The sequence below is a fragment of the Apteryx mantelli genome, chromosome 26 (assembly GCF_036417845.1).
Source record: "Apteryx mantelli isolate bAptMan1 chromosome 26, bAptMan1.hap1, whole genome shotgun sequence".
In the NCBI taxonomy this organism is placed as follows: domain Eukaryota; kingdom Metazoa; phylum Chordata; class Aves; order Apterygiformes; family Apterygidae; genus Apteryx; species Apteryx mantelli.
This window is the reverse complement of record NC_090003.1, coordinates 3,081,454-3,107,402: the sequence shown is the minus strand read 5'-3', so window position 1 is coordinate 3,107,402 and position 25,949 is coordinate 3,081,454. Positions and strand designations below refer to the sequence as shown.

At 36.7% G+C, this 25,949-nt stretch overlaps 1 protein-coding gene across 1 annotated transcript in view; it reads right to left on the bottom strand.

Moving 5' to 3' along the window:
* Window positions 1-25,949, bottom strand: part of GNB1 (G protein subunit beta 1) — a 55,843-nt gene that overhangs the window by 10,289 nt on the left and 19,605 nt on the right. Inside the window, 8 exon segments of the mRNA XM_013944197.2 lie at window positions 796-958; window positions 3,100-3,163; window positions 5,239-5,345; window positions 7,155-7,193; window positions 11,194-11,301; window positions 18,161-18,212; window positions 19,615-19,677; window positions 22,015-22,054. Of these exon segments, the coding sequence (XP_013799651.2) occupies window positions 796-958; window positions 3,100-3,163; window positions 5,239-5,345; window positions 7,155-7,193; window positions 11,194-11,250 (430 nt within the window). The 5' untranslated portion in view covers window positions 11,251-11,301; window positions 18,161-18,212; window positions 19,615-19,677; window positions 22,015-22,054.

The window sequence follows — 25,949 nt, the reverse complement described above, 5'->3', positions numbered from 1 at the left end:
GAGGGCAGGAAAAAGCCCTTCAAAAACAGATACTACACAGCTACGGTTTTATTATGAGAAATAAAGGTGCACAATACAGTATATCTTCTTTAAACAGGAAATTACATTAAGAAATCAGTAAAAGCTTTCTCCACAAAGACATGTTGAACAGACTGTATCAAGTTTCTGAAGTGTCTTTATCATATCTTCTCTCCAGCAAGCCTGCACCAACAATATAAACAGACTGAAGAATGTGCACATGAAGCTGGATCCATTCATAATAAAGATAAAGAATTTAACTCTGTGCCAGGATGCTGTGATGAATAGATAACTTAACAACATATTCTGTCTTAATATGAGCGCTGCTTATTCAAGATTGTTTACAGTAAAGCACTGTCAAGCTATTATAGTGAATATTCAAGCACTTAAAACTTTGAGAAAGTTGTATAAAGCTTGTGATTGCCATGATTAAGGGACATAAAAGTATTTCAAGGAAGTTTTAAAAGCAACAACGTACAAACTGGTAAAGTTGGAAACAAAAGGGAAAGTTATTTAGAAACTGAACTTATCAAAAAGGGAGAAGATTTAGTTACCAAGGTCCAAGAACACAGCAGAGGGATTAACACACAATAGGGTTGAAACAACTCATTACACTTAATATTAACAAAGTTATCCTAAACTAGACAGTAAAATAACCTTTCAATGAAACTCTGAAGTACAACAGACTTAGAAGGAAAAAAAAAACAAAAAACAAAAAAACCCAGAATTTTCACCATGAGCTTAGATGCCTTGTTCATTCTTGAAATAGGCACTCACCTGTGTGACCAGCCAGTTCACGGCTGACACGTACATTCCCTTCACGAGTTTTCAGGTTATAAATGGAACAGATGTTATCAAGACCACCACAAGCCACATAGTTTCCAGAAGGAGCATACGCACAAGTCATGACCCAAGACGAACGCAGGGGAATAGCATGCACCTGAAACAAAGATACACCAATTATTTCATCAACAAAAAACTGACTTAGCAGATTACTGTCCAGAAGTTTTTCAACTCTCTCTCAAGCCACACATCTTTTGGTCAAAAAAGACAAGAAGAAGAAGAAAAAAAAAGTCTTTGGCTGTTTGAGTGTCAAACTATTTTAAGGGTAACTTGCCTATGTAGCTTGTCACATCAATTAAAGCTGTAATTAAAACCTCAAATTTGCTTTCCCTGAATCCATTCTAATCAGCAATTCTCATAAAAGCTAAATGATTTAGTTTCAGTGCTCTGCTTGCTATTGGTTTATTGCAGGTTCAGGAAAAGACTGACTTCCAAGTACAGTAAGCATTACTGCCAATTCCAAGCTTAGATGGTATGAATGAATAAGAAAACTGCTACTTTCATCCCCATTTAAATCCTTCCTTGGTAGCCCACTGCAAGCAATCAAACTTCATATTTAAATAATTACCCCATTCCCTTGTCATTCCATGCTCAAATGACAAAAAACTTCATACAAAATTATTGAAGCTAAACCTTTTTTGTCTCAATAACTCATTGCTGTCATCCTTGAAATTTGTTCATAACATCTTTGAGAAAGTGATCATATCCTTATACATACTCTGAGATTTCATGTAATATTCACAATTTTCCTACATTTTTTAAATAGACAGTAGAAGATTATTGTTTGTCCCTCTGCCGCTACAGTAATCAGCAATCCTGCAGCAATCAGCAGTTAAAGAACAATACCCAGCACTAAAAACACAACCAGCTCATTTTGCTAAGTCTTATACCATGGAACTAATCCGAATATTTATCTTGAAGCATTTTAGTTTATCAGAAGGAAAAGATCATATTGATGACAAGTTTGTTACTTCCACTGTGTGGTGCAACTGCCAAAAAAGAACATCTTCATGACTATCATACAAATATTTTTGCATTAACTGTCTCTGGGTGCTACCTAGTCAAGTTTAACAATATATTAACACTAAACTACTTACTAGCTGTAATTCTAGCTTTCAATTTCTTTTGTTTTTTAAACTCAATCACTACTTCACTGAGTCATTTTTGTCAGGGCATTGGTGAGGAAGGATGATGTTTTTGCATCTGAAGAGTTCCACTTCTGATTCTAGTTCAATTTAGTAACAATCTCTGATTCATTCCCCCATTCTAAAAAGGTGTTCCCTGGCTCTTGATGATGTTATGGGTTAACATCCATTTGAAAGAGATACTAATATGGAAATCATGGCATACAGTGATTATTTTAGCTTATCTTTCAGTTGACGGGGTGCACTGTAGCCATTTAAAACACATTTACCTGCAGCCTGGGGTAAGGGGAGGAGGATGAGGACAAAGGGAAGGATTTATTTCTATTTAGTAAACACTATTATTACTCTTTATTGGAGTTCAGCAGTTTTTTAACATGAGAGTTTCAGCAATAATGTCAGCTTTAGGAGTTGCTGCCTTAGCTGTTTGTTTCTGCTCCCCCTCTGTAGCATGCCGTTGCTTAAGTGAATTGACAAAAATATTTGCAAGGCCATGATATGAGCTAAATGAGGAAAGATTGTTTGAAAAGGTCAATTCTGCACTCCTATGCGTTAACATAGACCTGAGCAGCTGCGTCAACCCAGCTCAAAGGGGCAACATGTAAATCGTTGCTAGCCCTGCTAATTGCAACTGTAACCACTAAATACCCGTTATTGTCATATGAAAGTAAAAGTAACTCTGAACTGCATCACGTAATTGCAGCCAGGAGATGGCCCATTAGATATCTCTGGTGTTTCAATACTTTAATACAGACATCAAAACCAAATCACCACGGCTATGCTCAAGTCTGACTATTTTGGTGCAAAATGTTTACTTCCTGATCTCTGACGATAAATGTTTCTGTGGCATCAAAACAAATCAAAGCATTCCCCAGAACTAAGTAGGGTTTTCTGTTTGTGTTGCACATTTCCACACATAAGGCACTTAGGACTCTGATGGAGTTCCTTATATGCAAACTTCACTGTTCTAGAGATGTCAAAAATTTAGGCTTATGACTATAAAAGTAATATAGCCAAAATCACAATAGGTAGTATTTCCTTTCTTTGTATTTACAATGGAATTATAATAATATAGGAACATGTCAGATAATCTTACCTTATTTGTAGTATAGCTGTCCCAAATTATAAGTTTGCCATCCTGGGAGGCACTAACTAGAAGCCTAGACAGGAAAGAGCAGGTAAATACAGTCACTGCAGAAAAACAGGAAGAAGCATCTTTCTGTTGACATTTGTCTTCACTATTAAAGCTAAGGTATTTGCAAACCATTTCAGAACAGTGCATCATTAGCCAGTCTAAATTATTAGCACTATAAAAATAATTTTGCAAGCACTCAATTTCACATGCTAAATATTATGAAAATGTGCAAGGTGGCATCTGCATGTCCACACATTCCAACCTCAGAAAAACCTGCAGCCATGCAAAAAGCATCTCAACCTTGAAAACTAAAGCAGAAAATCTGCATGTAACCAGTACTTCACTGTTCTACACAGAAGCTTCAGATTCACTGAGTTTGGGAATCTATGTATCAACATGTTTTCCCTTTTCTTATTTTTACAACTGGAATTTAAATTCTAAGCTTTCAAAAACCCTGAATGTACGTCAGCATTGAAATACAATGAAATTCCATTTCATTGAAATGAAATAAAAGTGAAATGCAGTGTGCAAAGATGTTACTAATGGAAGGTGTAGCTTCAGAAATAATTTTACTCTAAAACAACTTCCTTACTCCCCACCCTGCAATTGTCTTTGAACCATGATGCACCTCATTGTTCACAACTCTCTTACCTGATTGTGTAACGTTTAAAGATAGATCAGCATACTGAAATCAAACATCTATTCAATCTCCACCCTCTCCAAGTAATTTTGGATAAAATAGTGCAATATTTTATCAGTATTAATTTAGTACATCTGTCTGACCTTTTCCAAGCTGAACACCACAGTGCGGTCAGTGAAGTGCTCCGGTCTGTTTGTGTTAATTTTTTTTCTTGCTCTACATCACATTTTAGAGCTACCTTGATACACCTCTGCCAGACAAGAGACTGAATCGCCATCTTTAAGCTATATGCCAAAGAGAAGCCTAAAGCAATGAAGTCTACACACCCAGGAGACATTACTTTCTATCACAGGAATAGAAAGCTAAGGTGTAAAATGCTACAAAGCTTAAGCTATGTAACAATTGTGCCTTTCTGAAAAAGTGCTAAGCAATTCAGAAATTGGAAGTACTACACATCATGACATATTTTCCATCTTCATGCTGCATATTGTCTTGTTTGTAAGCACTTGGCTATTTTGCTTTAGTGTATTTAATCTATACATGCACACAAGAGTTCACACATTCTTTTCAAATAGTAAAACTTGTTTACGCAAATTTGATAAGATAATTTTAGTGACATCAAGCTTCCTTTGACAAATCTCTATAAAGTAGAAAGAGTCTAGTTGTAACTTACAAATTCCTATGGGCAAAAAAAGCAAACAAAACCCAGAAAACATTCCATATGTTCCTGCAATGAAGCAGCAACATATTCTATTAACTGAAGTTTGAAAATTTCCCAACATTAGTGTGCCAAGAAAAGAACAAAAAAAAAAAACAGCAAAAAAAACAAACAAAAAAAAGAAGATAGAAGGAAGGAGAGAGGAAGAAAAATAAGGAGAAAAAAATGAAAGTAGCTGACAGTGGTAGCATTTAGTTTCACTATAGACAGTCAACATCAGTGAATAGTAGGAAGCATTTAAGGGGAAAAATGCAACAGATACAAAGGTCTACTCTATCTCTACATTTCCTCAGAACTCCTATGGTACCACAACTATATTTTTTTCAAGCAAGTAGAAGGGACTGGTATTTTGATACCAAACATACATTCCAATGCCAAAAACATTGAGGTTAGCAGGGTGAAAGTGACATTAAGTGTTGCTGAGTTCTCTTGGTACCAGAATAGTACTTTGTTATTAAACTTAAGCAAGCAGGGGTGATTGCTTCAATTTTAAGTTCCCACTTACAGTGGAAAAAGGCTGCTTTCAACTCCAGCCTTCACCTAAAAAGGAGGACTTCAGTTAGACTGTAACCATCACTAAGTAAAACATAAGTGTGTTTTGGGGGATTTTTTTTTTTTTCTGGTCATGGATTTTTTTTTTTTCTGGTTATAGGAACGATGGGAACAGGAAGACAGTTCCAGGTATTCAACTTACCAAAGAACAGTGAAGCCAAATTATCAACTTTGCATCATTAGCACTCACCTGGAATCAGTCCCCCAGTGCATTGCGTAAATTTTAGCCAAGTGTCCCCGGAGTGTTCTTCTAGTGCGCATTTGAATTCTCCCCACTGGGTCAATGTTGGCTGTAATCTGAAGTGAGAATGGTGTTATACACTAAATTTTCACTCCATAGTTCCCAAAGTAACACATTAAACACAATTACATTTACGCAAGCATTCCAATGCAGATCAAAGAAAGAATAAGCCCCATATTTTGAATATGCAGTTAAAAAAAATTGACATAATCAAAAATTATTTTATGCAGACTTGTTTACTTAACAAATGAAGAATTCTTCTCTAGATGCAGCCTATCACCTTTATAGAGACTCTCAGATATGACTTTGCTTAGGTCATATCTTCTTAGACCTCTGGGAATTCAGACCTCTGATCAGAGTTCTCTACTCCTAAATATATATATGATAGACTTAACAGTTTGGTGGGGGATTTTTCCCCAACAGAAGCGGATAGCACGGGGAGATATATCAGGCTTCAGACATGCTGCCATTTTTAAAGGATGAATGAATAATTCACTGTCAAATATAAATTCTTCCAAGCACAGGATTATTACATTCATAGTATTCATGTTTTATTTAACTTTTGGAAGATAAAAAGTAGACTGTGGAATATGTGAATAGCGAAGTGAGGAAGTCATCAGTTTAGCTGTCATTATACTGTTAAGTTTAATGTAAATAATTCCTCCAGCCTGGAGAGAAGTACTGTTTTAAAAAACACGTTTCCAGTAACACAGTAATATAATGAGTACACATCACAACAAATTCAAGAGTTTGTAACTTAATTTTATGGTTAATATCTGCATACGTCTCCTGTCTTCCTGTTACATAATTATTTAGCAAGCGCATTTGAGCAAAGATCTCTGCTTTTTTTCAAAAACTATGCACACAGCTCAGGACTCAAATGAACAGATAAGAATGTTTCCTAGACAGAAAAACTCTCCCATGGTGCACATCTTATATTAATAACAGATGCCTTTTTGCATACTTTCACCCTGGGAAATGCTTATTAATTAAACTAACATATCTGACACATTGTGCCTCATACAAGATGAGATTGCAAGGTATTTATGCTCAAAGAAATGTTGATATTACTTTTTTTACTTGATGTTTTAGTGACATTTTAAATGAATAATCCGACATCAATCACTTCTGTACCAACAAACTTAAACCAGATGCAGAGGATTATTAGTCAACATTAAAGCAGAGGGATTGAAATATGTGACAAGAGTAGACTCTGATTCACAATGTATCTAGAAAATAAGCAAAGGCTAGCCACCTTTGCCAGTGCAGTAAGTCTGTTTCAGCCTGAATTCTTCCCAAGTTTCTAGAAAAAAAACAAACCATGTCTACTTCATGAGATGCACTGCAGGGCACAAGATTCCCCCTTCCGCCCACTTAACAGTGATTAAGGTCCAAGCCAATAGGATCAAATGGGACAGTAGAGCAACATGCAGAAATCTCAGGTTGAAAAGCAGTTCAGACATCAGGGCAGCACCATGTTGAAATTAATAAGCAGGTTAACCTCAGCAGGTCTTATAGCTCAGACTGTCACAGTAGTGTGACTGTACTACCAACATATCCATAGCAGAATTTTGAGGCTCCCCTGCATTATTTTCCACTCAGCAGCAGAGATATGCTGCAAGTCACCTATCAAAGTACTGCTCAAGGCTACTGCTCTCAGAAACTGGGCAAACAATCAACATACATATTTACAGAGGAAGTGTTTACCACCCAAAGGCAAAGAAAAAAAATTGATTGGAGGGGGGGAAGGAAGAGAAAGACTAATTTGAATGAAAGACATTTTTTATACCTTCTTCTAAAGGGGGGGAAAAAAAAAAAAAAAAAAGACATTTTGTAATTCAGGTTAACCTCTAATGAAAACTTACCTGAGCCAGGGTGGCATCCGCACATGCTTTCCTAGCATCCTGCAATGACAACAACAACAAAAAACAAAACCAAAACAAAATTAGAGAAATCAAGAGGGGTTCTGTGCATCTATTTATCCTCAAATTTCATTTTGTCAAGTTAATCAAGTCCCATCAAAACAAGATTTAAGAGAGCATTTTGCTTGTCATCCAGGGAGGACCCACCATTACCGGAACACGAACATAAAGAAAAGAGACTGCTGTCAAAACACGCCTAGCACTCACTTTGAAGTTTTCTTCTTCTTCTTTTAGGATAAAGATAACATCACTTTCACCATGAAGGCAGTCAAGCAGTAGAATAGCTTGCCCAGAGAGGCCATGCAGTCTTCATCCCTGAAAGCTTTTCAAGGCCCAAATATATAAGTCACAGAATAACCTGGTCTGACCTCACAGCTGACCCTATTTTGAGCAGGAGGTTGCACTAAATGACTTCCAGAGGTCCCTTCCAACCAGAATTATCCTACAATCCTATAAAGCTTTGCCAACAAAGACTGGAAGCAATCCTCAGTAAGTTACACATATATGTGGCTTAGAAGTTTGCTTTACTAAAGTTTAATTATAACCCAAGTTTTCTTGTCATCAGGTCTAATACCTGACAAAAAAATTCAAGGCAACATTTATTATGTTCAGAAGAGACTTAAAATAATGAAGCCAGGAAGACATGTTAATTTATCAAGCTAGTTATGTATACTAATGACGGAGAATTTGCAAACTGTCCTACAATAGTACTTTGCATGGACAAAATCGGCTCAAAGGGACTCAGTTATTTTAGTCATCACATGAGAATTTTCACTTTCAATTCTAGATAACTAAAAACAGTTTCAGAGAATACCAGTAAGAATAATGTTTTCATTTACTACCTAAAAGTAGTCAAGAGATACTTAACAATACACAAATTATACAACTAGAGAAATCTTTTTTCTTATGGATGGTATCAAAAGAGCTATTAAAAGGAAAGGTAGAAAAAAATCTGGATTTTCTGTTCAGCAACAGTGAAAGTTTTTTCTTCCTATATGGATCTGGTGCAATTGCATCTGGTTTCCAGCTGTTCACATATCCCTTTATCAGAAATATTTATAAATAAGGAAGAATTTGACAAAAAGTGAACATGGACTGATACAGGTGAAATTATTATTAGAGACAAGTATATGCAACTGCAAAGAAAAAAAAAATCAAGCTAACATCTGAAAACTATGAAAATACAAGAGAAAAGTCTGTACTGTAAAAGGGAGAACAAATAACGCATCTAAGAAAAGGAAAACATAAGCTAACCATCTTCATTTTTGCAGCAAGAACTACTGGGTAGAATAGCTTCCTAAAGGAGACACTGAGGCCTACTGTTAAGACTTAGCAGACTTTTTCCACCTAGGAATATCAGCTTCAGAGAATTGCCCTATGATAGGAGTAGGGAAAATAAACTGGGCAAGTTTCTTAACTGTAAAACCACGGGCATTTACAAGAAATTTATGAGATAATCTGAATAGGTTATTTATCTGCCTGAACTTTGTTCAAAGGCACATACCTACACATCGCATGTCTGTGTGTGCACGCACATGTGTATTTGTGTATATGTAAGTTCTTGTAACAGTGTTTAGCTTTAAAGATGAAAACAGCGTTCTGTTCTTAGTCACTTGAGGACACCATTAAATAAAACTAAAAGCAGCTAAGCAAACTGTCGTACTAATAAATTAGTTTATGCTCATTCTGGCCTAAAAGCTACCCTATAATCACAGCACACTTGCTTGTTTTCATGCAGTAACACACTCTATTCTCTTTTTTCTAGGTTGTTAGTGCATCTGAAGGCCCTGGGACATAAATAAAATTATAGAAAGAAAGCCAGTACATAGATTTGTTAGTTTAAGCTAATCTCCAATCTTTACTGGCCAATATACAACTGTATAGATTGAAGTAATTCATGGTGAACATCATCATAGCTGGTCTTCCCTATCAACAGGGACTGCAGAGATAACCTCAGTTTTAACATCATAATTTCTTAAGATGTGGAGACTCATACCTGTAAGGGACAAGAAGATTCTGAAGCCATGTAAGAGTCAGTACCATATTCTCCTCGTGGAATGTGACAGGAAAGGAAAGAAAAGGTGTCTCATTTTCACTGCTAGGGGAAATTTCAAAGAACAGAAAAGAACCACCTTGATACGGTGGTTTATGACCCATTCTAAATTAGGTTCAAATCAAAGCCTCATGAATCTTGGCAAGAATGCACTGAGGTTCCAGATCCCATTCACACATTAAACATACAACTGCCCTTTGAGCAACTACACAGCCATACAATAAAGCCAACGCTGATTCAGGATGGACTGAACAAGCACTGTATGGTCTCATCATGTACAAGTAGTAGCAGAGAATCTTTGGCAAAATCTGAACCAAATTAGACATGCCAGCTAGCTTCTGACAACTACTACCCCACCTTGGAACTTTTTTTTTTTTTTTGGGGGGGGGGGGCAGAGGAGGGAGTCATTAAGAAGCTTGTCTGAGAGAAAAAGGGATTTCACTTACTCTTGGACTACCCCAGTTGACTGCAAGCTCTGTCCCTAATCAGTTTGTTGTTATGAGAAGCACAAATACCTAGATTTGTAAGAACGCCACTACAGCACACAGATATTTCATTCTGTGGAGTAAGAGACTGGTAGCATTTGGTATGAGAGAGACTCAAGCCCTGCAGTAAGTTTATGCACTTCCTCCGAGCTAGCTGTCCAGCTATCAATGAAGAAAAAAAACACACACATGTGCATACATACACTTCCCATAAACTGAAATTCATGAACGAGTCTCGAGACGAAGAGATGAAACAAGGAGGACAAGCATTATAACCTCAATCTGAGGCAGGAAATTATTTTATTTAAGTTTTGTCAGCTCTGAGATTAGAGATTGCTTCTTCAAGGATAAGGACAGTAGGAGAAAAAACTCTGTCCCTCTGGAGTGCCTCTTCCCAGGTCCATGCAACAGAAAGACTACTAGCAAATAGGAAGACTGACAGAAGGAATGAATATGCAAGAGGGGATCAAAAAGCATACCAAACATAACCCATAGACAGAGACTACTAATTAAAATCCTCTGTCCAGTTTCACAGAGCGTATCTTGAAGATGTCAAACCATGATGCACAAAAACAACCAATAGTTTTTAATGTTTCATTTTCTAAAGAGGATTTTTCTTTCTTTCAGTAATAGTATTTTTACCATCAAGTCACCTGAAAGAACAAGCTGCTAAGATCTCTAAAGAAAAGGGCATTAGATGCACACAGAGAGATCAGGATGAGTAAGAAAGAACTAAGAGGCAGTTTCAACTTGATTAAACTTAATTCTGTCCTTGACATCCTTTCTAGAGAAGCATGAGACACCAAGCAAAGTCTCTCCTGAATCTCCCCATCAGTAAAGATTTGGGGTTGGTCTACATTAAACTCATTTATAGTCATTTAATTAATTTTGTAAAATGGATCATAAATTTTGTTCTGTATGCATTATGTTCCCCTCCAGAATGAAATAAAACACTGATAATATTCTAATTCACATCAAGTTTCATAAAACATTTTTTAAATTAAATCTAAAACATGTGTCATTTGGACAACATTGTTTCTTTAAACAGACTGCTTTCACTCTTCTTCTTTTACTCAGTATATATAAAATGAGCAGACATCATAAATTCAGAAGGATGTAGTATACTGCTATAATCTACACCTTAATACTGCTATTTCACAAGAGAGCCTACAGATAGAGCTTGTGTAAGCCTTTAATTATGCTCAGGAAGCCATTTTGTGTATTTATTTGTGTAGCTATTACTTTCTAAGCAATATTAAGAACCAAAAAGTAATTACCAACAGCAGCTACATGTGCCTGCACTTTCTAAAGACCCATGACATTACCTCTGCAATGCACTATGAAAACATTAACTTATAAATCATTTCTGTCCATCTCTGTTCTTCTCAAGATACACAAATATCCATTCATCTGTATGATGACTTTATGACCCACTAATACATACCCTGATTTGGTTTTTCAGTTGCTCAGCCTCCTGGCGTAACTGGTCAAGCTCACTCATTTTCCCGTGCTAAAGTTGCGCTTCACTGCCACCTCTGAGAGGACCAGAAATCTGAAACAAATAATAATGAGAATTAGTAGGAGTCATAGCTTGAAATTAAAAACAAACTGTCGCTTCAGCTAGCTCAAACAGCATGTGCGCGCGCGCACACACACACGCGCAGTGACTGTTTTCCAAACACTGAAGTAGATCACAGTATCTCTGAAATCCCCTCAGAATAAGGTATTACCATACTTCAAATGTGCTTGGTTCCCCCCTCTCCACCCCTTCCAGCCACAATAAATAGAAAACGATTTGGACTTATTCCTTTCCTCCTTACCCCTCCCCCCCATCTTTCTGATTCAGTTTTGTATAAACTTCCATGAACAGCAAACTTTTCCAGCAGATAATACTAATGCCAAACACAGAAGCTAGAAATGTTCTTTAGGTTTTAAGAATAGAATAAGGAACCCCCCATGAAAGAATAAGCACTATAAGTATTTATAGACTGACACAAGCAATTGCAAAATTATTTAAAAATTGTATGAACGTATCTCAAATAAAGCAATTATGAGAAATGTTGCTCTGATATCTGGAGAGGAAATCATTCACAAACATCATTCTACCTTGCTAATTATTGAAGCGTCTCCCTAATATTTCTCATAATGGATTTTAACATGTCAAAATAAAAGTAGTATTTTTTGAATGTTGAGGGAAGGAGCCATTTTCCTCCCAGCACCTCATTTTCCTAGCATCAGTACTCCCCTAATTACTCTTAATATACAACCCTCTGGCTGCTGCACTTTGTAGCCAACAAGATAGAGCCTGAATTAAAAAATAAATAAATAAAAAAAAAAATCACTGAACTGCCTCAACTATTCCCAATTATGACTGTTTTCCAGTATAAGCATATATGAATTTTCTATTAAGCATACAGTTTATCTTTAAAAGCTTCTGTTCCAGAAAGGTTCTATTAGCATTTTCACCAGTGTTCTAAACCAAGAACTCAGCTGTACCTAAACTTTGTTTTAAAAACTCTGCATGCTCATTACCAATATAAGATGCTGAAGAGACACAATAATAAAGTTTGTCTTTTGCTGCAAAACAAGGTATTTGTTACATAGAGTACCTACAATTTATAAAGTAGTGCATTTTTGAGAATATTTTACTAGCCAGAACTGTTCTTTTACTACTAAATAATGTGAATGCATACTATTCTGTTGGGATTTAATCAGTTTATTTATCTTTGCAAACCTGAGGGGTTTTGTTTTTTCTAAAGCTCTTCCCAAGAGGAAAGATAAGGATAATTGCCAAATTTTTAGCCAATCACAGTAACAAAACATATTGGGAAGGCAAATTAAACAAGGAGAGCAAACATCACTGTCTAAAGAAAGAAAAGAATTATTTGGGCCTTAATGCTCCCCAAGTAGTGCTGTCCCATAATCACACTTTTCTCAGCGCTCTCTAAGTAGCAGAAAGTACTCCAAACCAAGAACCTAAAGGAACTTAACGCTAAAAAGCTCTTCATATCATCATTTACAAGTTTACACTCTACTGAAACTAAGTATTTTAGAGACGGAATTTTATTTAAGTTTCTATCACAAAAATTCCATTCACACAACTTCAAAGCCCTTTGTTTTATAGCAAAACTAGGTCTCTTTCTCTCTTCTGGTTCAGGGTCATCTTTAAGCCTCTTTAAGACTGGTTGTGCAGCTTAGTGCAAAATCCAGTTAAGACAAAACCTGTCAAGAGTGTTTTATTATCCTATAACCACCTTGTTTTCTTTTGAATATTCTTTTGTTTCTCAAGATCTTTTGTTCAGTCTGCATTTAACACAGAATACTCTACAGCTGGGTCTCCCTCCAGTTTTTAGCATGAGGTCATCACCATCTACAGTTTCTGTATAGCTCAGCCACGTATTGTGAAGAAGTATGCACTACTCCCGTCCTAAATGGACTGACAAACTCTAGAGTCTATTCTTTAAAATATACTGAATCGAGTTTTGAGATCCTACAGTTTTTTGATTTCTCATTCTATTTCTGCCAAGTTATTAAGCTAAGTTACTATATAGCCCAATTTCCACTAAGCAAACACCAGCCTCTCCAGACAGAGTACAAAGAATTTAAAGGTGGTGTCATTTTTATTTCAGAGAAAGAAACTATGATCCAAAACCTAAGTGTTCTGTTCAAGGTCACAGCAACTGAATGACAGGATCAAGGTAAAGATTTAGGACAGAGAACTCCAGCTGCAGAGTTTTGAGTAACTAAACCAAAAATTTACCTGCAGCTTTATTTTAAAATACTATAGGCTGAATAATCTAATGGCAGTCAAAGTAAATACGTCCTCCTATAACATAATGATGCCAATTTATTTCTGCCAGAATTTGTGCACTACGCAACACAATTCTTTCATCTAAATGAAACAAAAAACTTACTTGTATGGAATAGAAAGAGGTCTAAGGAAATGAAAACTAAGCCTAGGAAAAAAGTCATACTGAGAAAGTTCACCTCACAGAAACTGAACCTAGTAGTATCACTCTGGATTGTTTGTATATACTCACTGTCATTTCATAAATGCATTCCTTCATCTTGCAGGGAGTAGTATATACAGGAGGGGTGTGTGCGTGTGTGTGTACACACCTGCTTTATCTACTGTGCAGCTAAGCTCTTAAAATGCTTTATTTGAGCACTCCACCACAAAAGACAGTCACTCACTAGTGTTTTAAGGAAGACTTCCTTTCATTGAATAAAGTACTTTACCAACACTACAGAAACCTCTACACATACATGCAAGATATTGTCTCCATTATTACAGGCAGCAAAGAGTTCAAGGAACTTGTCAACCAGCATTGTTAAAGCAGTGTCTATGGATCTTGACTTTCAGTTGCTTGCTATGGCTCATGTTTCAGTATTTGCTGCATGGCAATTAGCAGCTGAATGTGTCAAAACCTTAATGTCTTTCCAAACTGTAATATCCATATCAACAAGATCTTACCATAAAGGTAAATACACTTTTACATTTAAAGTTAAAAGTTAGCCCTTATGCATTCCAAGCAACTCCAAACTCTAAATTTGACTTGTGACACAGCATCAATAGGAATTGTTTAAACCAGATATCCCCATTCCCTTTGCAGGCCTTTTTATTGTTTAAATATTAACAGGAAGATCCAACTCCTACCAACATGACTGAACGTGCTAGCACTCAGGAAATGAAAATCCTAATAAAGCCAAGGGCATCAAAATACAGGAGTTCTTTGAAGCAGACTAAAATTTATAGATCAACCAACCAACCAACTTGGCCATTCCTCTAGTCCTTTTACATCAAGTCTTATACAGTTATATTTAGGCCAATAACATGAGACCCACAAGGGGGAAAAAAAAGCTTTATCCTCCACCAGACTTTCTGGCTACTCTGTACTCGGACCTCACTAGTACTCAGCATTAAAAAAATATTTATTTATTTATTTATTTAAAAGAGCAACAACAACAGGTAAGGTTAGGGAACTGTATGGAAAAATATATTTTAACCTATTCTCACTCTCCATACATGGAGAATTTTTATACAGATTTTTCATACTACAGTCACAAAAACAACAAGCAGAAACTTCAGTAATGACCTAGGTTAGTTAGAAATGAGCCACAATTGAAGGGACATACTTATTTGTTTCTTGGTATATTCTAAGGACATTTAACTGCATGCTAGAAGAACAAGGTGTCTAGGAGAAACTGTTAGCTTGATAAGGAAGATGATTCTATTTCTGTGGTTTTGAAAGAAGTTACTAAATTTCTAAATCAAGCTAACCTCATGCAAAAAGCCACTATACAAGTTCCGCACCCTCTTTTTCCAAATTATTACCATAGGTGTGAAGAAATAGGTAGTAGCAAAATTCATGCTTACCTTACTTTCCCTTGAACGTGCTACCGTGTTCTCTAAGGCAAGCTTCTCAAGAATAACACATTCACTTTGCTGAACTTGCTCAAGACCTTTCCATAGGCTGAAGTACTTAAGTCTCTCTGCTCTAAGCCTAATTCCCCCCAAATCTTGTTGACAAGTATAGGTTACAGATAATTCTCTTCTTGCTAGGGACAATAATACGCATACTTGCAAGGTAGTTTACTATTCTTCACTACTCCAAATGACCCAAGTCTCTAGTCACCTATTACAAGTTATTCATGAAAGAGTTGCTTTGTTTCCTGTTTTCCCACAGAGGAAAACCAAGTACTGTCTACAGATAGCTTGTTAAATAACAACAAACTTTTGTCTCTCAATTTCAAAGAGTTATATTACCAATTCTGTGGAAGAATACAGCTGTATTTTGAAATTATTTCCATATATGATAAAACTTCACAATTCATCAACTATGCCAAAAAGATTTATCATGTCCCTTGTCTCAAAGTAACATAATTTTTTATTTTTCTCTGTGCTGCATGAAACAGGGAAGTTATATATATATGTGTGTGTGTGTGTGTGTGCAGTCTTAAATATTGAACAATTCTGCACAAGAATCTGAACAAATGAATAGAAAGCTTTGTGAAGTCTGTAAAATGTCAAAATACTTGCTGCAGAAGGAGATATACTTAGAATTCCAGTACAATAAATTTAACTTAAAGATAAAGCTCACAATTCATAGAAAACAGTGACAGGACTGAGGAACAATTCAAATCCACTCATTTCACCACCACAGCTTTAAGGTCCTTTCCAGAACTAAAGCTATTTAATCCAGTGAAGTCCAAGCTACTGCAGTGTGCAATGTTTAAATCTAGAACTGAGATGTCATTAATACCATCAGTTTAACATGTAGACTGATGTTCACCTATACTGAATTATAACAGAATTCTTTCAGTCATATAGCCTTTGGTTAGCTAAGTATGATTCTTCTATAAAACGTCCTCATAACAGCAATAAGACAAAGCTTAAACACTTCATTTTTATTTCGTTTTCCCACACCTCTCGTATGAGGGGAAAAAAAAAAAAGTAGTCTCCCATCCTCCCCTAACTAAATCACCTGTTCTGTGAATAATCTCTACAGTTATGAAAAGAAAAGAACCCAGATTTCTCATCACAGCTTAAATTAGGTCAAATAATTACAATTTTTTTACCCCTTAATGGCCAAACTGCGTTTGGCACAAGGTTTTTTGTTTTTGCTATCCATCATTACTATCAACAATCAATGTAATCCCATCAAGCCACTGTTGATGCAAGCTTTGGTAACTTTGGTTTAAAATTACATTTTTCTAAGTCAGATTACTAGCCAGGTAGTCATTTCATAAGAAGGTGCACTAAATCACCTTTCTTCCATATGAACAAGCTGTTTTCTGATATTTGTTCCCACAACACCTTTCCTGTTAGTATGTATCACTCAAATACGTACTAAACAGTCAGACAAATACCAACATGGATGATTTGCAAAAACAAAGCCAAAACTGTACAGCCTTAATAACACGATCACATTATGCCTACAAGACAGTCTCATAGCAGGTCATCCGATTAAAAGAAGCTGTTCTAATCTATCAGATACTATAAAACCTATTAGCAACATGCACAGCAGCTTGCATGTTTTCAATGACAAAGTAATTATACACAATCCACTGCTAATTCCAGTGTTTGGACATCATATTGGCTTTGAAGAGCTTTTTCAGGGTTTTTGTTTGTTTGGGTTTTTTAATGGGATAAGATACTGTTTCCTATTTGATTCTCATTCAATAGAAAATATAGTGTGCATGCTCTAAATACGGTGTGCATGCTCTAAGTTACATGATCTGAAATAAGAAGAATTTCAGGGGTGTCTTCTGATCCTGAAGTACACATACCTCAAGATACTGTGATCACAAAAATGGTGCAGAGAACTTTAGAGATTAGAGATCATTGAAAAGGTACACAGAAACACAACATAAGAAGTGTATGGAATCACACAAGCTGCTGTGATACAAACTTCATTTGGAAGAGAAAAACTAGAAGATGTATACTGAGTAGCTCAAAGACACTGGCTCAACACAACACTGGTTACAATGGAGCAAAAAGTTATATAGGGAATAGGATACAAAATACTGAAAATATTATAATGCCACCGTGCAAGTCAATGGTTTATCTACACCTGGATCACTGCATTCAGTTTCAGTTTCTGCAGCTCCGAAAAAAGAACAAAGTGTCTAGGGATGACCAACATAAGTAATTAAAGAATACCCCAAGAGACGGGTTTAGAGAAAAAACAAGAGGCTTACGATATGAAAGAACACATGCTATACAAATATTAATTTGATGCTTGCTTTTCGAAAAAACAGGGAAATGTCTAGTAATGTAAAGTTAACAAGTTTGACTGAGGAAATACTTTCTACACGACTCATGACTAAAGTAATACTCCTCACAGATTAATGGACTTCACAAGAGGCAAAAAATTTCCAAGTTATGAAGGCAGGAAGTTAATGAAGGTTTCACTGTTCCATGAATATTAGATATAAACATGATTACACAGAATATAAACTTGACACTTTTAGGTTCTGAGTAAACAATACTGAAACATTGAAAAGAACATTCTGAGAAGAGCCACTTTGCACACAAGAAGTTTGGCCTTCTTTTCCCAAACATGCCTGATCAGGAGTTTTTCATCCATGAGAGAATATTCTTTTTAAAATTTTAATTAAAATATAGCCCCCTGCCCCACTGAGATGAAACAATTTCATCTATGGTCTCCCTCAGGTTTGCCAGTTCTGTTCTTGAAAGCATGCAGGCACTAACATCTATTATTTAGCAGGTTTCCTGACCATCTTAAAATCCTTACTGTTAACAAAAGAATACACACACTAAAGTAGAAATTAGGCACTTTAGAACTGCAGAGTAAGAAACAGCTAAAAACTGAAGTCAGCCACGTTTTAAAAATAGTCTGAGTTTCTCAAGCACTAGAAGAAAGGAACTACTTTATTTTACTACTTACATTTTCTCTCACTACTGTAGAAAGCCAACTTCTGCTGTCAAACATGTAAATTCTGAAAAGGAAAAAGTCAAAATGAGTCTATATATTAAGAAATAATGTCAATATCTTAAAAAAATTAGCAGAAAGTCTAATATTATCAAAGCACAGCTTCTTAATTAAAATGAGCAAGCTGGCTGGTCTTTTTGAAGAACAGGGAGACTGCTTTGGCAATAACCAAAAGACATGCTCAGCTCAAGAAGTTTTCAACATTCTTTTTCAATAAAACTCATGCAATCCTCAGATCATTAGTTCTCCCCTATTTGTACAGAAGTCCATTCTATTACAGAGTTCAGGATTATAACAAAACATTGTCCCACTCATACAAGACTGCAATTTTCATAGCGCTACAAAGCACCAAAAAGATCTCCATATTCAAAGTCTTGAAATAATTTCTTCTCAATATTGTTCCTGAGGTATGCTTGGTTTCTAAGCACAGCTAAATATCAAGATATCTAATTTATCAACAGAAGTTACATAAACCTCTTAGTGATGAGCTCAAGGGAGAGCCCAACATTCTCCCTTCTAGAAGGCTTACAACTTCTAATCATTAAAAATAAAAAGGAAAAAATTATAAACTGACAGATTAAATAACCCACACACACTTTCAATTTGAAGGGTGGTAATGATTTAATGTACAGACTGGCTTCACAGAAAGGTGAAAAGATCTCTCCTTGGAAATCTCAGAACATTGCTTCTTTGACAGCACACAGTAACTATTATAATTCATCTTAAGATTTGAAATATTTACAACTGCTTATATGTTTAAAACATCTTTGGTCTGTCTCTATCATATAGCAAGACAAGGGCTATGGGTAATGTAAATGGACACTTGGGTGTCTTCAAGCCTGCTGTGGAAGATTATTCTAAGCATAAAGCAAGAATGTAGTAAAGCAAAGTAATCTTAAATCAGAAAGCCAGTCTAGAGCTTCACAGATTTTAACTGAAATGTTTAAATGTGATGCAAGTGTATTTCTGTTTGTACGATTCACTATTAGCTGGAAAATTTACAAACCACTTCAGTGTCTCATATGGAGGTTAAGCTACTTAGGATATAGGTCATCCTCATCCAAGCTCATTTACAGATGAACAGTTTAGGACTGTGATTATGAAATCAGTGTAAGCAGTTTTGGTTGTTATTGCCAGAACAACACACACAGACATAAGACAGTAACTCACACTCATAGGCCAAACTTTCCACCCCTCAAAAGAAACAAACACCTGACACAACCATTTTAGGTTCTGAAAAAAAGATCAGCTATACTCAGCTTTCAAAAGTCTTGACAGAAAAATTTCTCTACGCTGCAGATACAGCGAAATCTATTTGCTGAAAGAATTACCTGAATGTGAACAGGTAACATTATGCTGGAACACTAACAGCACACAGAATACACAATAGCAAAGGCCAAAACACACACCATTATTGTCCTGTGCTGCACTCTCATTAATGCAGGAGAGGTGTTGCAGATTTCATATGCCTTCTGCAAAAAAGAAACAAAAACAAAACAAAACAAAACAAGCTACTTCAACCAGCCTGCAAGAAGAGTAAGAAAGCATAATAGCAAACTTGTTTTCCACAAAGTTAATTCTGGGGGGTTTTGTTTGTTTGTTTGTTTTTAATCAGGTAAGTTTTCAGTTGGGTATGCTGAAAGCATCCTGTGATGCCTGCAGAAAGCAATATTGACACTGAGATAATTTTCAATCCTACACTACAGATGGAACTTGTTTAAGAACAAAAGTAGACAAACCACGTAAGGAATGAGACTTGCATTGTCATTAGCTTCCTTTTTTTTTGCTGTTGTTAAGATATAGTCTGGTAAAAGCAATACAAGCTACAGGCCAGCTCATATTCACCACATTGCAGCACTGGCTCAGTGAAGAAAGTTCTTATATGCAACTTCATAAGCACTGTCTTAATGAGCCCTTATAACCCTGCTTAGCTGAAAGCTTGAGGTTCTCAACACCAAGAATTGGAGTTTCTAAAACAGAAGAGGACAAGAAATACCACAGAATACTTCAAGCATTGTTCAAGCGGTTAAACCTTTACACCAAAGAACCTGGATGCCAGCCAGCCCTCCAGATAATTGGTGTAAGCCATGTCCCCAAATTCAAGCAGCCTTCTGCTCCAAGAAAAAAAAGGCACAACAAGTTGGGACTAATAATCAATACAGTAACTCTCAGAAGGCAAAAGCATCATCATTTCTAGGTAAAGTTTCCCTACCACAGGCACTCACCCTAACTGCTGTCAGTCTAATATTCTGCTCTTTTCTTGAAAGATGTTGAGGTAGTTATGCTGTTATGAAAACCCCACCCTAAAAATCTATCTCAACTCCAACATTCACAGAAACAAGTCTTCCTGAGAAGACAACTCTTCTGAAGAAGAAACTACATTTTTTCTTCAGGAGGCTGGGGAAAGTAGGGAATGAAAGAGAAGGAGGGAAGAAAAGGGAAGACTTTTAAACACTTTTCCAAGTCTTCCACTTTCCAAGTATTTTACTTAAACATTGTAACAAATCCGAACATACCCTTCAAACTAAGCAACTTATTAGAAAGTATAAAAATATTTATTTTAGCCTTCTCCAAAGTCATTATCTCTGTGAATAGGTATTTCTCTTCATATCTCACCAGTGTTAAGATCTACTGATTCAATATAAGACTTAAAAACAAATACTCTGGATGTTAATTCCTGCCTGCACTCCTTCCTAAGACTTCTTTACATATATGTTGGCTAGATGCTAAAGGCCAAAATTTGAGTTCAATCAGGAGTAGACTACCCTAACTGAGGCCTCAAGAAATTCCATTTCTTGGAATGCAGCTGAAATGTTTAACAATCATACTCAAGTACTTCCTACTCTGTCCAGCATAATGTTGAAGAGATGTAAATTAACCTCCTTGGCCTTAAGAAGTTTAGACTGTTGTCTTACAGCTTTGGCTTCTCAGAAAGAAGCAACTGCACCAAAAATATTATCTGCGTTGTGAACATACATGCTTAGTCCTTTAAAGTTTTATCTCTGTAAATGTTATGCATAAAAACACAAACCAAATAAGACTGCAAAACCTCAAAAGCTGTCTTCAGAGTTCTAGCTTTCTATTTTTTACTTCTAGAAGTAACTGACAAATTTAAAACACCTTTTCAAGGTGGCAAAATATTTCTGGAGTTTACCACTACAGTTGAGTCCAGAGTAATTTCAAAATTGGTGCTCTGCATTCAAATGGAAGCCAACCTGTTGCTACCCCTAACCACCCAATGCTTGCTATGCAGCAGTTCAAAGCAGAAAGCACCTTTAAGTATCTACTTAGTCATTTTACTTTGTCAGGTGTCACCAAAAGGGGCTGTCCTCCTTCCCCATCCCATCTGTTCCCACTGCTTCCCCCTTGCATCAGCACTAGCTCAATACAGTAAAAATACTTTATTCTCCCACAACAACTGGTTTGGTTTTAAGTCAAATCAGCAAAAAGATCCATCATAATGCAAAAACGTAGATGCTAGTTTACTTGCAGCAGCACCATCTTGGAGCATCAAATTAAATTTGCAGAGAAGCTACTACTAGTTCCAATGACAGTTAAATAAGTTCATTTATTTCCATTTGATAAAAATCCAATGAACCTTGCTTCAGAAGCGTCACCCAATCTTAAGGTAGTCTTGCCAACACAAATTATGGAGTAAAACTGTATTGCTCAGGGTATCCCTTAACTGCTTAAATTTTGTTCCTGGGAGCTGATAAGGATAAAAAAATAAAGAGAATTTGACCAAATCTGAGTATTATCTGGCAGATAAGCATGTATGGTGAGGGAGAGGGAGGAGGAATTTGACCTACCAGTTTTCCAGTATTTGCATGTAGAACAAAGACAGTATACCTGAAAAGGACAACAGTTTCATACATACAGGCAAATTGGAGCACAGTACCCAAAAATTTCATTATTCTTAACTTGGGTATACAAAACTCAAAGCCACTTTGATAGCTCTAATGGAATAGATGACAGTATCTATGACACCAGTGCTGTCTTAATGTTCTCTACTTTATTCAAGACAAGACATTTGCTGAAAACTTTTTTTTGAACAAAGACAAAGCATCTCATCACATTTGTGATGTTATTACTGCAGCCATTTTCTATTTACGCTCTGCCACACCTTTTGAGAGGGCAAACCTTTTCAGCTTTATACTTCCAAACCCATATTTGTAGATTAATAATAGCTTCAGTAAGTTCCTGCAGGCATTGACATAATAGATTAATATAGATAAAATTCAGCATCTGTGAGTACTATTTACTCCACAATGTAACAGTACTATATTAATAGAAAGCTAGTATTAGGGCTTTCTAGCAGTATTGAGAATGAGCTACTTCTAGAAACTCAATTTCAACTGCTGCTAAACAATTAAACACAGAATTTCCAATCTTAGTAATATTACTCAGTACCTGAAGCAGAAGCTATTTTTGGAAAGCTAGATGATTCTAAGCTTTTCAACAAGGATACTCTCTGTATTGATCTTCCTTCTTCCAAAGGAAAGTAAACAGTGGAAAAAATAATTTAAGAACTATATATTAACAATCTCAAGTTGGAAAGCCTGATACCTTCACACATTTTTAGATCTTTTCAACAAGTAAGAATGCAAAGCGGTGCCATTTTAAAAAATGGACAAGTTATTTTACATCAAAATGAGAAAGTTGGACACTACCCAGGTAAACAGGAACACAAAAAACTTGATTAAAGAAGACATTGAAAGAAACAATCCATTATTACAGAAGAATGACACATGACAGTATTACCTATGAAGAATAAAATGCAGCAAAGTCTCAATGATTTAGAAGAAAGGACACAGGTAGGGATGATCACAGAACACCTCAACTCTTGGAAAGCCATTTCTTAAATGTGCGGCTTAATAACCAAGCAAGAACTCAAAGGGTTGATAATGAGTAAGTCTTAAGAGCACTTTAAGAAAGTGACCTGTAAAAAAACATAGGCCCATAACAAAGATGAAAGATCTAGGCTCCAAAAAGCAAGTAGTATGTTTTTAAAAGTACCAGGAGAGGGCAAGGAGGTGATATAATAAAGGAAAGAGATTCTAATAAAGAACAAATATTTTACAATAAGAATCATTTTCAAACATTTGAGTAGAAGGATCTATAATATGTTATCTACTCACAAAATGTCGCTACTACAGAACCACAGCAAAAATATTCAAGACTCTTCAAAAAGCACCACCAGATCACAACACCAAAACCTACCACCACCCAGGTGACAGTATACCAGACTTCTCAGAACTTTATCTTCACAGACTGTACCAGGCAGACATCAGATTGCTTTTGTACCAATTTAAAATGTGCAGTCTTCTGCATAGACATGTGTTTTGACTCAATGTAGTTTAAAAAAGATCTTAGTCAACACAGGTAAAAACTAAACTCCATTGCCTTTACACCCTTTTAAAAAGTATATATATGCATAGCACATCATCCTGCCAGACTGGTACATAAGATTGTTTTACTAAAGGCACTCAGCTGGAGATGATTTCACTGGAAAACAAACAAACAAACAAAAAAACCCACTCAGTATTATCATTAAGGCAAAATAACAATTTCAAATGCAAACTTGTTAATCTGTTACATCCTCCATCTGAAAGGGACATATCCTACGCCCCACATGGAAAGCTCTGTGTACGCAGACATTTAGTAACTTAGGATGCAGATGCTTCTGTTCTGGTACACAAAACTTACCACCACCATTACATGTCAAGCTACATATTAGAGAAAGTCAGTGAAACTGGGAACTGCAAGTTACCTTCCTTTATTAAAAGTTTCCTTACAATCTGAATAGCTGATTATCACACATGGAATGGTTGAGGTCAAAAGGGACCTTTAGAGATCATCTAGTTCTATCTCCCTGCTCAAGCAGGGTCACCTAGAGCAGGTTGCCTGGGCCTTGTCCAGACAGTTTTTAAGCATCTCCAAAGATGGAGACTCCACAACCTCTCTGAGCAAGTCTGTTCCAGTGCTCTGTCACACTCACAGTAAAGGAGTTTTTCCTTAGATTTCTGCATTTCAGTTTGTGCCCATTGCCTCTCGTCCTGTCGTTGGGCACCACTGAAAAGAGTCTGGGCTCCATCCTCTTTACATCCTCCCTTCAGATGTTTATATGTCTTGTTAAGATCCCCCCTCAGTCTTCTCCAGGCTGAACGGGCCCAACTCTCTCAGACTTTCCTCATATGAGAGATGCTCTAGTTCCTTAATCATGTTAGTGACCCTTCGCTGGACTCGCTCCAGTAGCTCCATATCTCTCTTATACTGGGGAGCCCAGAACTGGACCCAGCACTCCAGGTGTGGCCCCATCCGTACTGAATACGGGGGAAGGACTACCTCCATCAGCCTGCTGGCAATGGTCTTACTAATACAGGCCTCCTTTGCCATGAAGGCACATTGCTGGCTCATGGTCAACTTGTTGTCCACCAGCACTCCCAGGTCCTTCTCCGCAGAGCTGCTTTCCAGCAGGTCAGCCCCCAGCCTGTACTGGTACATGAGGTTATTCCTCCCTAGGTGAAGGACTCTGCACTTGCCTTTGTTGAACTTCATGAGGTTCCTCTCTGCCCATCTCTCCAGCCTGTCAAGGTCCCTCTGAATGGCAGCACAGCCCTCTGGGGTATCAGCCACTCCTCCCAGTCTTGTATCATCAGCAAACTTGCCGAGGGTGCACCCTGTTCCTTCATCCAGGTCACTGATGAATAAGTTGAAGGACTGGACACAGCATTGACCCCTGGCATACACCGCTAGCTACAGGCCTCCAACTAGACTTTGTACCACTGATCATAACCCTCTGAGCACTGCCATTCAGCCAATTTTCAATCCACCTCACTGTTTATCTATCCTGTACTTCCTCAGCTTGCCTATGAGGACATTATGAGAGACAGCATCAAAAACCTTATCATGGGACAAAATCTTAAAGACCAAGAGATTACGTGACTTTTTCAAATCATTGCCAAGTCCAATCCAAAGTTCCAGTTACGTCACCAAGCAACAGGAATTAGAAGCCTGAAATTTAAAAAATGTGCTTCAAGACTACTTTGTATACATAAAAATTCTACTCAGGTTGATGTTTTTCCTAACTTTTAACATAAGCAGGTCTATCGCACAGCTGGAAAGCACACTGTGGCTATCTGCATGTGTGAGAGATACCTCAAGAGCTAATTTCAGTTCAAAATTTTCTTGTCAAGCACAGATCCGTATTCCAGGAAGCCTAGCCTTTGCTGTCACATCCTACAGGAAGAGCTTTGAAGGACAGCCTACAGAGGTATCAAAAAGTATTTTGAAATTCATAAATCTAAATATATTAGGTGAACGAATATACTCCCCATGCACTAATTTGGCAAGTTCTGGGAATCTTTTGTGCTGTCCATAATTCCTTATCATATGAGTTTTGAAAAGAGTAATACTTTAGAAACAGGGCTGCAAAACAGACTTCCCTAGTACAAATGATGCTAAAGCACACAGCTCCTTTGAAAACTTACTGAAAACTCTCCTGCAGTCAAAAGATAGCATGACTGGACCATTTCTGTGGGAAGTAGTCCCTTCTTTGTGTGTTGCGGAGTTGCCAAGTTTCCAGATGGAGCAGGTATTTTGCTCAGACATTTTCCCATGCATTAGGGTGAAGTACACACTGAATATGAGTACTAGGTAGATAAGTGCTAAGGCTCATTATGCAACAGTTACAAAAACTGGCTGAAGAGCTAGCAATATATTTCTATTTTCAATGCAGCAAGCA